The sequence below is a fragment of the Gekko japonicus genome, unplaced genomic scaffold (genome assembly GCF_001447785.1).
Source record: "Gekko japonicus isolate JY-2015 unplaced genomic scaffold, Gekko_japonicus_V1.1 scaffold469, whole genome shotgun sequence".
In the NCBI taxonomy this organism is placed as follows: Eukaryota; Metazoa; Chordata; class Lepidosauria; order Squamata; family Gekkonidae; genus Gekko; species Gekko japonicus.
The window spans coordinates 439,320-454,593 of record NW_015173138.1 but is presented as its reverse complement, the minus strand read 5'-3'; the positions used below and the strand labels follow the sequence as shown (position 1 = coordinate 454,593).

At 44.3% G+C, this 15,274-nt stretch overlaps 1 protein-coding gene across 1 annotated transcript in view; it reads left to right on the top strand.

Moving 5' to 3' along the window:
- Positions 1 to 15,274, top strand: part of LOC107119684 (collagen alpha-1(XXVIII) chain-like) — a gene marked incomplete at its 5' end in the record, with an annotated part of 68,490 nt that overhangs the window by 16,452 nt on the left and 36,764 nt on the right. The window contains 5 exons of the mRNA XM_015422243.1: positions 624 to 668; positions 2,828 to 2,881; positions 6,044 to 6,112; positions 6,456 to 6,524; positions 10,933 to 11,001. Of these exons, the coding sequence (XP_015277729.1) occupies positions 624 to 668; positions 2,828 to 2,881; positions 6,044 to 6,112; positions 6,456 to 6,524; positions 10,933 to 11,001 (306 nt within the window). The remainder of the gene's footprint in view (positions 1 to 623; positions 669 to 2,827; positions 2,882 to 6,043; positions 6,113 to 6,455; positions 6,525 to 10,932; positions 11,002 to 15,274) is intronic.

The window sequence follows — 15,274 nt, the reverse complement described above, 5'->3', positions numbered from 1 at the left end:
GGTTTTAAAATACATGAACTTTTCTGCCCATGTTTCAATTATCCTTACCATGTAAGGATCAGAAGAGTTTTTGGCAAAACATTAGGAAGAACTTCCTGACAGTAGAGCGGTATTAGATCTGTTCCTCAGTGGAACAGGCTTCCTTGGGAGGTGGTGGGCTCTCCTTCTTTGGAGGTTTTCAAACAGAGGCTAGATGGCCATCTGACAGCAATGCTGATTCTGTGAACTTAGGCAGATCATGAGTGGGAGAGCAGGCAGGGTTGCATTAGTGCTTAGTTCTCGTGGCCCTTTCTTACACACCCAGGGAAATGTTGATCGCCCCTTTGGGGTCAGGAAGCAATTTTTTTCTGTGCCAGTTTGGCTGGAGATCCTGGAGGTATTTTGTCATCTTCTGGGCATGGAACAGGGTCACTGGAGGAATGGGGGGGGGTTATTTGTGAATTTCCTGCATTGTTCAGGGAGTTGGACTAGATGACCCTGGAGGTCCCTGGCAACTCTATGATTCTATGTTTTTGTACTGTCTTTTCTTGCTAGCTGTTGACTTACTATATTTTTAGCATATCTTAAAAGGGTTTGAACAACATTAAGAAGGATTTAAGGTTTTTTTTTCACTTTTCCTTCAGGGCCCAGAAGGTCCTGGTGGTCCAAGAGGACTCCGAGGTCTCCAGGTAACAACATTCTCTCTAGGTTTCATCTTTTTCATACTAAATACAGTCTTTATTTTTATCTGATTATCCCGTATAATCTCTTGTCCTTATCTAAACCTAAGTTTAATAAGGTAAAACTGGAACAGAGGCTGTTTTTACATAAGAGACAAAAGAATGGGCACATAAGAAAGAGACCTACTGGGTTGGATTAGATGATCCTGGAGGTCCTTTCCATGATTCTTTGAATAGACCTATGGTTAATCCATTCCGGAATCCTGTTTCCCACCGTAGTCTGACAGATGCCCTCAGCCTGACCACAGAGGTTCAATTTAGCTGTTATACCTCATAGCCATTGATGGACCTGACTTCCACGAATTTTTCACACACCTCCTTTAAAGCCATCTAAGCTAGTGGCTAACTATTACATTCTGTGGCAATGAATTGCTTAAGTTAATTATGCCTTTCCTGTGAAAATGTACTTTTGTCTTTTCTGAACCCTGTAGATCAATCATAAACTGTATCATGAAATTCCACCATAAACTAACCCAAAACAACTATCTGGATATCATTTTTGAAGTGTTCTGAACAATCCCTAATACCAGTGAAAACTGCCTGAGCGATTAAAACCCATCCTAAACTAACAAGTCTTATATTTCTTGTGGAAGGTACTAAGATTCAGACTTTAATGTTTCTTCTCATCCATGTCCTTCACAAAACTAAGTAAAAGTTAGTGAAGGGAACCAAAGCCTATCTGTCCTCATCCCCTCCATTATGTCTCACCCAAAGGGCCTTTCACCATCATGGATTTTTCTTCAAATTTTTCATTCATGTGCAACGAACACTGCATTGTACAGGACAATGGCCTCGGCCACACGGGCAGGAAAATGCGGGGGGGAGGCGTTGCTGTTTGCCCCGGAGCAAACGAATGTGTGACTGCGCGATCAGGTGTTGGGTTGAGGTCCCGTCGAGCTCCCATGGTTAGGGGGGAGGTGCCGATCACACGACGCGGCAAAGAAGTGGAGCGGCGCGGCAAACGGGGTTGTGTGTGTTTTTTTAAAACTGAAATGTGCGCATGCTCCATTGGGTGCTTGTGCGCATCCGTGGAGACTTGGGGGAAAAAAACTTTTTGCAAGGGGACATGGGCGGGCGCCGGAACTACCACCGGAAACGCGATCAGACGCCCGCCCTTGTCCCGTGGTTTCTGAAAACTAGTACCTCCGAGGTACTAGTTTTTTACCCCGCATCTTCGGCGGGAAGCCTCGGGTGCGCCACGGGAGCTCTACGCTTCCCAGATGTGGTGGTGAGATCGCACCTGGAAAATCCGCCTATCTTCCGTCTCTCTAACGTGCCTAATGCTCCGTGTGACTGGGGCCAATATTGTTTTTCTGCCTGTTCCATAGTCTCAAACCCAAGTCAACTGCAGCTGTCTAAGCAATCAAGAAGAACAAGGTTTATCTTCCAGTCTGTGGCCCAAAACTGTGGGCATCCATCTGCAACCCAAATTTTCTATAGGACCCCATAACAAGACATGCCAAAGGACAGACGGCATCATCATAGTTGGATATGGGGGCAGAAGTCCAGAACTCTGGCTCACAGGCTCAGTGGGGGCTCTAAAAGCAGGCTATATTGTCACACCTAAAGTGTCTTAGGAGAGTGAGTATGCAGTGTCATTTGAATACCATGGGGGGGGGGGTGGAGAAAGACAGAACATGCTAGCTACATGGCTGGAGGGAGGAGAGAGTGTTTATAGATTCCAGCAAGGCAGATGTGACCTATGAATAGCATTCTGGGGAACATACGAGGAAGTGACACTTTAGCAGAAGAGAGAAAGTGGAGATGCACATTCCGATCTGGCATGCTGCCCCCAACAGGAGCTTCTTCTCTTTCTCTCTTGTACACCAGACAGACATTGCATATTCCAACAAAATGTGCATTACCATCCAAAAGGGGGCTCCCATAAGACCATTAAGTTCAGCATCTAAAAATTACCTGACTGCACCCGTGGATGGTAGGTACATAACTAATTTTCAGGAATATAATCAGTGCTTGACCACTGAGTATAATGAAGGAGAGAAAAGGTTGTGTAGATCAACAGTAAATCAGTCGCATTAAAAAAAAATTCCAAGCATCTTCAGCTTCCAACTGCAAAAGTCTCTAATCAAATATTCACGATTTAACAGGGTCCTCAAGGGTTACCTGGAGATCAAGGGCCCGAAGGAGTGCAGGGATCAAAGGTAAGACTCCATAGCATTCATTAGATTCTTAAATGCTAACAGACATTAATCGTAACCTTGCTCACACTTCGCTTTTCCTCATACGGAGTGGGATTCACAGTCTTGGGATTAAAGTGACCCCGGTGTGTGTGTGGGGGGGGAGCAGCCAGAGAGACTCCTCAGAGCAAATCAAGCCAACTGTGGAATCGAGTCTACCACATCTCATTGAGAAGTGCACTTAGAAATCACGACCACCATCTTTTGTGTCGCTTAAACCAGAATGTGGAGGCTTGGACAGGTTGAAGCAACGTGAAGAGGTTCACTGTTTATTATCCCTCATGAACTTGTACACAAGAGAATTCGTTTTTTAAAAAAACAAACAGGCTAGTTATCCTGTTTGATGATGGGGTCTAATCTTACATTCCTACTAGGGCATCTAATCTTACATTCCTACTACTACTCTACTCTAGGTAGGGAAATTGCTGGCCATTTGGGGGTAGAGGCTGAGGAGGGTAGAGTTTGGGGATGGGAGGGAGCTCTGTAGGGGATGTAATGCCACAGAGTCCACTTTCTGAAGCTGCCATTTTTGCCCAGGATAAGTGACCTCTGTAGTCTGGAGATCATTTGTAATTCCAGGAGATCCCCAGGCCCCACCTGGAGGCTGGCAACCCATTCTGCTGGCACCAATAGCTATCATCTAGCCTATTCATTTCCTTGGAGCAGGTATAGTAACATAAACAATACTATTGCTTTGTGGCTTTGATAGTGATAACAGTACTTTAAAACATTGTCTGGACTGTGAGTGCTACCCATGTTAGCAGTACTGAAAATGACCCTCAAAGATTTTCTGCACAATAAGTAAATAGAAACCTGAAGATTTATAAAGATTTGTAAGAGAAATCTAAAGATTTGAGAGCCAGTGTGGTGAGTGGTTAAGAGCGGCGGACTCTAATCTGGAGAACTGGGTTTGTTCCCCACTCCTCCACATAGGGCTGCCAAGTCTCGTTGAATCGTGGCGGGGGATTGTCATTCTTTACAGAAGCTCTGCCGCGGGGGACGGCAACAGGCGTTGCACCACGATCGCCAGGATGTGACGCTACGCGTCGCTCTGGCAACGGGGCTGTTTGGAGTCCTGTTGCCAGAGCGACGCGTAGCGTCACATCCTGGCGACGGCGGTGCAACACCTGTTGTCGTCCCCCGCAGCAGAGCTCCTGTAAAGAATGACGATCCCCCGCCGCGATTCAACGAGACTTGGCAGCCCTACCTCCACATGAAGCCTGCTGGGTGACCTTGGGCCAGTCACAGTTCTCTCTGAAGTCTCTCAGCCCCACCTACCTCACAGGGTGTGTCTGTTGTGGGGAGGAAGGGAAGGTAATTGTAAGCTGCTCTGAGACTCCTTTGGGTAGTGAAGAGTGGGGTATAAAACCAACTCTTCTTCTTTTTAAAGAAAAAGAATCAAGACCTTTGCTGTTGTTTAACAGGAAATTGCCAAGTCAGTCTAGAAAGGCAAACCTTCCATGACATTCCTCATCACAAAAATCTCCTTCAAGGCACTTCAGCCCATTTAAAGCTTTGTATGACCTTACGCCACAGGGAATCACTAAAGGGAAACTCATTAGCAACATCTTGTTCAGGCTGCACATGACACAAATTTTTCCTTCAATGTAGCAGAAAGTGATTTCACTCTGGGGGCATTTCTCTCAATGACAGTACATCAGTATTGATTAGTTAGAACTGGATTCATGCTAATGCTTTCTATCATTTCATAGTGAATGCTGATACCATCCTATGCAGAAGTCCCTATAGAACATAATCTTTTAAAGAAATTGGATCCAGTGTGCATTTGACTTCCTCCTGACCACTGCTCAGACACTAAACACACCTACCTACCTACCTACCTACCTACCTACCTACCTACCTCACACACACACACACACACACACACACAGAGGTGTCATTCAAATAGATGATAGAGGGAAGAGCCTCAGTGTGGAAGAGTCTCTGCTTGGCATGCAGAAGGTCCTAGGTTCAGTCCACAGCATTTCCCGTGTGAAGGACCAAGCAGGAGGTGATGTGAAAGACCTCTGCCTGAGACCCTGAAGAGCCTCTACCAGTCAGAGTAGGCAATACAGTCCTTGATGGACCAATGGTCTGATTCAGTGTAAGGCAGCTTCATGCGTGTGATACGTGGGCTTGGATCCCACACAGTGTTTCTGCAAACAGAATTATTTTCAACCATGAAACATGACTGTCTTACCTCCCCTTTCCTGCTACAGCCCAAAATTCCCCCCAAATACTAAGAACAGCTTTTCAGGAAGCATTTTGGGCTACAGCAGGAGGGTGGAGGCAAGGAATTCATTATATGTGGGTGGAATAGGTTTACCAGGTGCCTACTTCTGAAAGGAGAGCTCCTGCTGGTGTACCTCCTCTTCCACCCCTCATCCCTAGACCCATGGGAGAAAGACCCAGGGGTAGAAATGATGTCATGCGATGCATGGCATCATGTCTGCCCAAAAACCTGGATGTGATGTAAGCATGACAAGGGACTCTCTGGTCTTCCCTGAAAACTCCATGGTAAAACTCACACAATGTAATTTCTACCTCCTGCCCCATTCCTAAAGCTCCCAGGGATGTCAGCTACCAGCCTGGCTTTCCTAAGATGCAAGTCCTTCCACCCATGGAAAGCCTTCATTGGATCCAACTCTTGGATCTCGGTATTAGTGATGAACTTCTTTTGCTTTCGATTTTATAATTGTTTTAGTTATATTTCTTATTGCACATACTCAGTTTCCCTGGTGTGTTCATTCTGTATGTGAATGGGACAGACATGTGCAGAAATACACAGGGCTGTCTCTAATTCCTTCAGTCGAGGCAGTTCTTTCCCCTCCAGCCTTCCGTTGGGGCAGTCCATGTCTCCCCCTCATCATTCTTGTTAACATCTCACTTTTCCTGACCTCCCGCCATGCAAACAATCTGCCAGAATTGTAAGCAATTAAACCGATAGAACACCATAGTTTGGGATTCTCTTTCTGTTCTCAACTTATTTTTCTCATATGTTCTTTACAAGTTAATTGTCATATTTTTACACTAATGTGTAAACTTGTACATCCAAGACAACAGAAGCAAGTCTTTTTTCCATGAAAGCCTAAAAAAATTGAAAGCAAGTATTCTCCCCCCCCCCAGGGTGAACGAGGCCTCCCTGGCCCCCCTGGAATGACTGGAGAAACTGGAGTAGGATTGCCAGGCCCAAAGGTAAGAAATGCCAATCATGTGGCCTACTTCACAGAAGGGGGAGGGGGGGGACAGCTGCTGAAATAATATATGACTGGATAAAAACTTAAAAGAATAAATGATCTCTTTGTAATACCTGAAAGGTATTCTGGATACAGTTCAAATACATTCATACCATTTTTAAAAACAAAGACACCCAACACTTCACAGTTAGCTTTCAGTGAAATGGAACATTTGCTTCAGCTGATATGTTTCAAAATAGTTATTAATCCTAGGAAAAACTTGCTTATCATTGGGGACATTAAAAATAAAATAAACGTACATTATGTCCAGATAGAAACATGACTTATCTTTTTTTCTGAAGGGTGATATCGGTTTAACAGGAAGACTGGGTCCTGTTGGTCCACCAGGTGTTGGAGAACCAGGATTACCGGTAGGAATTCTGCTAATAGCTCTCTTTTGCCGTGAACCTCAGAGCTCCTGTACAAGGAAGGGTATAATGGAGTTGGGATTTGATGTTGGGGTACTCTCAGGTTCAGTTTTGCTTCCTTTTCTCTTTCGTAAGTTCTACTCAGAAGTTCTTTTCAAGTTAGTTACAATTTTTATGCAGACAAGCAGCTACTTTATCTTTTTGTCTGAAATATTTCACCCCCTTTTTTCTTGTCAGCCATATTGTTTCTTCCAGGCTTCAAGTTTCAACATAAATGTTTCTGAAATGAAGGGGAAAGTAAATGATTGAAAAATTTTCCCCTGACCAAGCTCCCCCCTTCACATATGGGGTGTTCCTCAGGATGCAAAAATCATTACACTGTCTGTAAGAAGCCCTATTATGCCCTACTGGTAACTATACAACCATAAGCTTCATTATTAGAGAAAACTAGCTGGGGTTCTATGAGGAACTGAGGGAAGGCAAACGATGAACTGGATGTTTCCCAAATATATGCTTGAATTCCCTCTCCAGGATTTGATTCAAGAAACTCTCAGAAGCTCAAGCTGGCTAATTTCTCCTCTTCTCTGGTTTTCCTCCCTATAACTGCCCTCAACATTTTGTGTTCCTTGGAACATGCTCTGTCCTCATCATCAGGCCATTTTGGATATGATTGTTCTTGGTTAGCCTAGTGCAAAGTCATATTTCTCAGACCTTTCTTGTGAGTAATTTTGTTTTGCTGATTTGTGACTGACACAAGCCACCCACTTTACTATTACGCATAGTAATAAGGACAGTGTTTCTGTCATGAAACTTGTGACACAATGGTTCCGTTCACACTTGCTGCGAAATGCGTTGGGGAGGCGTGGCTGTTTGCGGCGGCGCACTTTGACCCACCCGGACGCAATCAGATGGGAATCGGGTCAGCGCGCGTTTCCAGTGCACCTCAACACAGTGAGAGGAGCTGGTGGAGCGATCAGACGGAGGATGTCTGTCTGCGGCCCGTTGCAAGCGTTAGCTACTGCACTTTCGCCGGTTGCTTTTAACTGCGGATCTTCAGCCGGACGTGACGGGCTGGCAATGGGTGCGCGATGCCTGCCAGATGTGCCCTTTGATCGCGCCCTTAAGATCCGCCTGGCATCCATAAGTATCCCGCGGCAACTTCTACGTGTGACCGGAGCCATTGATTGCCAACATTCAGTAGTAAATGGTGGGAATTAGGGTGAAATTTGGTCACTGGTCAACAAAGTTTGAAATTTTCTAAATGACAGAAAAGATTATGGTACAAACCTTTGGACACTTATTAACTTGTCATAGCTGCCAGGTGCAAGAAAAACCTCTAGAAATCCAGTACAACCCAGTTTGGTGTAGTGGTTAAGTGCGCGGACTCTAATCTGGGAGAACCGGGTTTAATTCCCCACTCCTCCACTTGCACCCGGCTGGATGGCCTTGGGCAAGCCGTAGCTCTGATAAGAGCTGTTCTTGAAAAAGAGCAGTTTCTGTCAGAGCTCTCTCAGCCCCACCTACCTCACAGGGTGTCTGTTGTGGGGAGGGGAAGGGAAAGGAGTTTGTAAGCCGCTCTGAGACTCCCTTGGGTAGTGAAGGGCGGGGTACAAATCCAATCTCTTCTTCTTCTTCTTCTTCTACCCATCACTAAACTGGAAAACTAGCTCTTGCTGCACTTGCTATGATTTCAAGTAAAGCAAAGGGTTAAAGTGAGCAGTTATGGACTCCTAGAGCAATTGTAGGTATTGCTGAACACCTGAGATTTAAGCTAAAGGCCACACAAACAGGCATTGTACTGGATGCTCCCTTGTTCTCACTTGAGAACAAAATGAGGCTGGAGGTGTGGCTTCTTGGGTTCCCAGATCAACCTGGGATAGGGGAATTCTGCACCTTGATCTGTATAGCCCAGGCTACCTCAGGCTCATTAGCCCTCAGAAGCTAAACAGGGTCGGCCCTGGTTAGTATTTGGATGAGAGACCACTAAGGAATACCAGGGTCATGGTGCACAATCAGACAATGGCCAACCACCTCTGAACATCTCTTGCCTTGAAAACCCCATGGGATCATTGTAAGTCAGCTCAGCTGTGACTTGTTGGCAAAAAAAGTTCCCCACCCATTTAAAACCTTGGCCATAGAGAAAGGAAGCAGTTACTGCTAAACTATAGAACAGAAAATGAAATATGGTAATTAACCAATGGAAGAAGTACTGTTCTTGATATTTATTTATTAGGTTGCTTTTCTCCCTGGAGGGACCTGAACAACTTACAAAAAAATATAAAAAACTGCAAATTACAAAAACAGACAAGGAAATAAAACACAAACAAATCTGAGATGGTCTGAGTCTGCCAACCCGACTCTTCAAGGTCCCAGGCTATAAGCTATGGGCCAAAAGCCCTTTGGCTCTCACCCTTCGGCTCATCCTTCCTGAGCTAAGAGAAAAATGTGTGAGCCGGAGGCTAAAAAACTGTGAGCTAGCTCACACTAACTCAGCTTAGAGGGAACACTGATGTGCAGTACATTAAACGCGTGTTTCCATTTATATGTTTGTTTGTGTGTATAAATGAAAAAGAGACAGATTCATATGCACACAGAAAAAATCAGGTGCCCAGTCAGGAGGAAGTCTTCAGCCTTGTATACACAACACCCTGCGTGTTGACTGAATGAACAGGAAGGGAAAGTGGCAATGAAAATGCAGGCCCTGCCCCCTGCTTCCTCATGGACCCCAGCTCATGAGCATGGCGCCTGTGCACTGGACGCAGTACCCACAAGTATGCTCTGTTCCTGTGATTGGCAACATTCGGAAAGCAGCATGGTAAGGAAGGGAATGAACTCATGGGTGCTGCCTCCTTGCTTAAGAGATGAGCTCACAAGCCATCCATGATATAGGGGTGGGGCCAGTGCACCTGTGCCCACTTTCTCTCTCTGCACATTCCATCAGTGTGTGGAGGGGTCTTGAGTAAGAGGGCTTTTGTCTGACTTCAATGGGTTTCAAGCTGTGTGTCCTCCTGATCAATGGCATGAGCAGTTATGACCAGGGGTCATTTCGTAGAAAAAGAGCTAGGGGGACTCATTAGCATAACTCATTAGCATATGCCACACCCCCTGACATCACCGGAAGTGTGTCCTCCTCACAGCCGGCGGCGACCTCCAGCGGGCACCAGCAGGGAGCTCCAGGCCCCGCCCTCCCGCACCTCACCCAGGGGGATGGCGTCCCCCTGCGTCCCCCCCCAAATGACCCCTGGTTATGACACACAACTTCCCTTGCCCTCTGTCACTGATTTCCCCCTCCTGCACAGCCACAGAGGTGTGCTAGGTATGTCTTGTTCTCAGTAACCATAGGATGACACTGTGGTTGACTCCAAACATTTTGGGGGGGGTATTTTTGTGTGCATGTCATGGTGACTTCTGGTGACCCCTAGCGGGGCATGGATATTTCAGAGAGGTGTCTTGATATTGCCTGCCTCTGTATCCCCAGCCCTGATATTCCTTGAGAGTCTCCCTTCCAAATACTTGCCAGGGTCGGCCCTGCTTAGCTTCCAAGATCTAACAAGATTGGGCTTGCCTGGGCTATTCAGGTTAGGGCACAGTTGGCTCCAAATGTGAGCATCTGTCCTAGAACACGCCTCTTGTCACCACAATTCTCTGCAGCACACAGAAGATTCCTCATCAGACACGATGATGTTAAAAAGTGGCATGTTTGGTAAGATACTGACTTATTGTATCTATTTGCAAACTTCTTTGGGGCGATCTTAAGCCCTTGGTAAGTTTTAAGCATGTATGTGATCCTATAATTATCTGCCAGTTTGGTGTAGTGGTGTAGTGGTGTAATGGTGTAGTGGTTAAGTGTGCGGACTCTAATCTGGGAGAACCGGGTTTGATTCCCCACTCCTCCACTTGCACCTGCTGATGTGACCTTGGTTCAGTCACAAGCTCTGGCACAGCTGTCCTTGAAAAAGAGCAGTTTGTGTCAGAGTTCTTTCAGCCCCACCCACCTCACAGGGTGTTTGTTGTGGGGAGGGGAAGGGAAAGGAGTTTGTAAGCCGCTCTGAGACTCCAAGTGAAGGGCGGGGTATAAATCCAATCTCTTCTCTTCTTCTTCTTCTCTTCTTATCAAAGTTTGTTCATGTTTGATTGCTCGGTTGAATTATTACAAGGGCAAACCCCACATTGCAAAGCCTTTTCAAACTTTTTTTGTCAATGACATGATGGGGAAAAAGACTGCTAGTGTGATTCTGCAAAACTTGTTACTCCTGCCGTGCATATTTCTCTCCTTGATGTCTCATGAATTTACTATTACTACAGCAGTTTGGGACAGGTTGCAACGAGGCTCCAAGCCACAAAGATGTGTCAAGATCAAACTAATGCTGATTTCTTACTGACTTCTTATTTTCTACAAATATTATTATAGGGACCTCAAGGACCACAAGGTATTCAGGGAGAAAGAGGATCACCAGGAGAAGGTCTTCCAGGCCCAAAGGTACAAAAAGTATTTATTTTAAGGAGTGTGTGTTACTTAAATGGATGGCCCTCAAAGGGTTTTTGGGGGTTTTTTTCCTTTTTGGTTTTAAAAGTTACCAAATCAATGTCATTTCCAAATTTGAAGAGCTGAGACATAAAAACAAACCCTTCTCTTTAATATCAAGCCAGTTTCCGAATTCTGTCCATGGAAATGGCCATCGGTCTGTTAAGGTTTCCAAAGAGTTCCCATCTCCGGAAGAAAGGAAACAATCTGGCATTGAAAGACCTGGCGCTGAACAACATTGAGGGAGAACTTTTCTCCTCTTTATCCACACTTCTGGAAGAGTATGAGTAGGGTAGGGTCGCCAGGCCAGTCTTTGTCCCCAGTGGGGGACTTTGGGGGGCATTCACGGAGGGAGAGGGACATCTCCAACATGATTTAGTACGGATAAAAGGAAGTACTTCTTCACCCAAAGAGTGATTAACACATGGAATTCACTGCCACAGGAAGTGGTGGGCCCTGTAAATCTCTCAGGAGAGAAGGGAGAGGGGTGGCCATGGGTGGTCAGGTTTTTGGGGGGCAGGGCTTGGGGCAGGGCTTCCCCGCCAGCCAGCTGGCTCCCAGCGGAATGAAGCCTTGAATATCGGGGAAAACCCCACCCTGACCGGGGGTCTGGCAAGCCTACAACTGAAGAAGTATTTTATACTCCTAAACACCAAAGTTTAAGCCTTCCTTCAAGAGCTAGCCTTACTACCACATCCTTTCCTGTTTCTCTTGAACTGGAAGTAGTTGTAGCAAATAAATGTAGTTTAGCTTCAAAAGAAACTGCTTTACTGAAGACAGTTATTGTCAGGCCTGCCACTCATTTGCTTGTTTTGTTTGCACAAAGTTATTTGCACCCCCCACATGCTGGATAACCCTTATTTCTCCCGCTGGGAGTTGCAGTTACCGGGGGCCAGTCAAGAGAACCATTGTTGTTTAGACTCAGATGTTCAAAATCATGATGATGATTCAGTAACAAAACTACAGCCAGGATGACTAGGAGCTTACTTTCCTTTACTATGTAAAAGTGAAGGTTTGCCCATTCTGACTGGAATCTGCATTCCACATAAAACATCTTCAAGTGTTTTATCATCCTTTGTTTTATCTTCTCAAGGCTATAGCCAGCCTCTAGAGCCCATGGGTGCACTGCCTTATCAGAACTACTGATTCACCCCACCAAAGATTTCTTGCTATTTGTTTTTAAAAGCTGCTGTCCTTCCCCTCCACTAAAGTCTTGTCATGAAGTGTCATCTTTTCTTTGGAGAAAAAGAGGAGGCTTTTGGAATGGGAGCTTTTGAGCTGCCACCATTACCAACAACCACTGAAATTCATAGAGCCCTGGCCCTTGGCTTGCTATTGACAGCCTGTGCCTGCTGATTATATCTGGGAAAGATCAGTGAGCTGAACATCTAGATGATCTATTGAATGCACTCATAGGGTACCACCATCACTATGAAATTAAACCAATATTGCTAGCACTTTATGGTACTGTATTGTGTTATAATGAACTGTTCTTAGATGTTTTTATAGTAATTTAATTATTATTTGTGTATTTACTTTCATGTAAGCCGCCCTGAGCCTGCCTCGGCGGGGAGGGCGGGGTATAAATTGGATAAATGCAAATAAAATAAAAAATAAAATTGAAAAAGATCAGTGGTGGGTGGTGCTTTCCTGAAGTGATAGTGTTTCAGTGATAGTGTTTCATTCTTCCTTCACTTCATTCAAAAGTGTTTAATTCTTCCTTCACACCTAAAAAACAAGTCTAGCTCGCCACCCAGTGGGGCATAACGCTAAAAGAGCTGGAACTCCTGACTGCCAGACAATCTCAGGATCTCCTGGCTATAACACACACTGTGCCATACAATAATTATTAATTAAGTATTGCTTGTACTTAATTAATCCTGCAACGAATTCCCCTTTGTGTGCTATGGCAGGATTACTCAAGGAAGTTATTTATTTAAGGAAGGTGGCCTAAGCAGGAAAGTAAAAACGTCTACATTTTAAAATAATGTTTTCATTAGCATACTGTATATATGAAATAGGAAATCAGCCCTTCCATTCACGAAACTCAGCAATCACTTCCCAGTGAATACACAGCTTCAGCAGCGAAGTTAAGAATGAATTAACAAACTGGGGATTTAAGCAGGCCGAATGAATGTCATTAACTAATCTGGAATGTAGCCAGGACACCACTGTGAACAGAAAAACAGAAGCTGAAACAAGTATGGACAGTTTCTCCTATACTGCAGAGGGTCAGAATTTTTATTCTTACTTACATAAATTTTGATTTTGCACTTAGAATATTGTGCAAATTATAACCCTGAAGTAGATAGCCCAGGCTAGCTCCATCTCACCAGATCTCAGAAGCTAAGCAGGCATAAAGTGTGTGTGTGTGTAGGGGGGGGGTCTGCAATGGGAAGGGGGAGCTGGTGGAAATTGCCAACCTAGTTTGGATCCAACCCAGTGTAATCAGTAATTCAAAATATTAAGAATGCAAAGGAAATGCTTGAAGTTGTTTTCTTTTATGTATATCAAAGAAGTCCCCACCCAATTATTTCACCATTTCATTTACTAGAGATCACAAATGAGAGATGAATCAATGTTTTATCTTCTTGCCATTTCAAATATGTTTGATCCAGTTCTGTACTTTGCACATCGGGGAGGGGGGGGGACTCAGTGCACATCACAGATAAGTGATTAGTATTTGAATGGGAGACCACCAAGGAATACGAGGGTCGTGCAGAGGCAGGCATTGGAAAACCACCTCTGAACGTCTCTTTTCTTGAAAAGCTTAAGGGCTCACCATGAGTCAGCTGTGATTTGACAGCATATTCTGTTAGATCGCCGCTAACAAAGATCTGAGAGTGATTTCAGCAAAGTGATTCAGCTTTATTGAAGTAACGAACAAGCACTTAAACGCATTCATAACCAGAACAGATTAACATTGGAAGCTAGGCTCCTTTTAAACATTCCCGGGCGAACATAGCCACGCCTATTTACATTTAACAACCAATACGATTATCCGGATAAAGACCAATGAAAGATCTTCCCGCTTATGGACTTTGCTTCGCTGTGATTGGTCGCTGTTCGGAAGCGACCAATAGGGTGCTAGTGCAGATGGAGCCTTGGCTGGCTCGAAGCTTAACATGGGAAGTGAATTAGACGATTCATGTAATACTTTCAGTACATTACATATTCCACCACCAATTATAACACTGCAAGAGCCAATCTGCCATGGCGGTTGAGTGTGTCTCATTAGGATTGCTGAGAACTGGATTCAAAGCTGTGGCCACCTGTGAAGTTCAATGGGTGGCTTTTGATCAGTCTACCCTACCTCATATGGGTGTCGGGATAAAAAGAGGTTGGAATAATCTTGTACACTTCTTAATAAGTATCACAATGTATATATTTAAAATTAGAAAGTACATAATCATTCGTTCATACGAAAAGGATTTATGTCATTGTCCATCAGCAATGCTGAACACGAAGAAACAGGCTTCTTCTTATACATCTCCCGTTGCATCTATAACACCATGTGCGGAAACATGCTATGCTTGTAGTCCCAAATAGTTGCCCTCTGCAGTTAGTTCTTATTTTAACATTTTTATTAAAGGTTAACAGAAGACAACAATTTAACAGTAACAATATAGATCAAAAACCAATACCATATGGGTACTGTTTGTAGTACAATAAAGGAGTACGTTAGCATTATGCTTTATGAAGGACAGCGAAAGTAGCAGTATTACAAATAAGAGAAATAATGAAGAGTTATAATATATAGATGCAAAATTTCAGTAGTAAACTTGTTAAGTTAAAGTTTAAAAGTGAGCATATAGTAATAGCTATTGCTAGGAGCTTTCACATACGAACCAACATTGTTGGTAAGGTAAGACAGAACTAGTAACCATTGATCTGCAAAATCTGAATTATAATTAGGTGATTCAGAGAGATGAAGTCGATCTGACAATTTTGCCATTACAAAGAAATCCCACAGCTTGTTAATATGTCTAGTGTTCCATTTTGAAGCCAGCACCAATTTGGCTGCAAGTAGAAGAATAGAAATCAGATCTCAGTTGTTTTTAGGAATGTTATGGTCATGCCAGTAATTAAGAAGAATGGTTTCAGGGAGTAGTGGTACTTCATAGCTCATAATTTGTTTGATCTGTCTTATTATTTTATGCCAACATTTCTGGATGAAGACACATTCCCACCTTTCTGACTGCATTGTCCTGCAGTTAGTTCTTGAAGC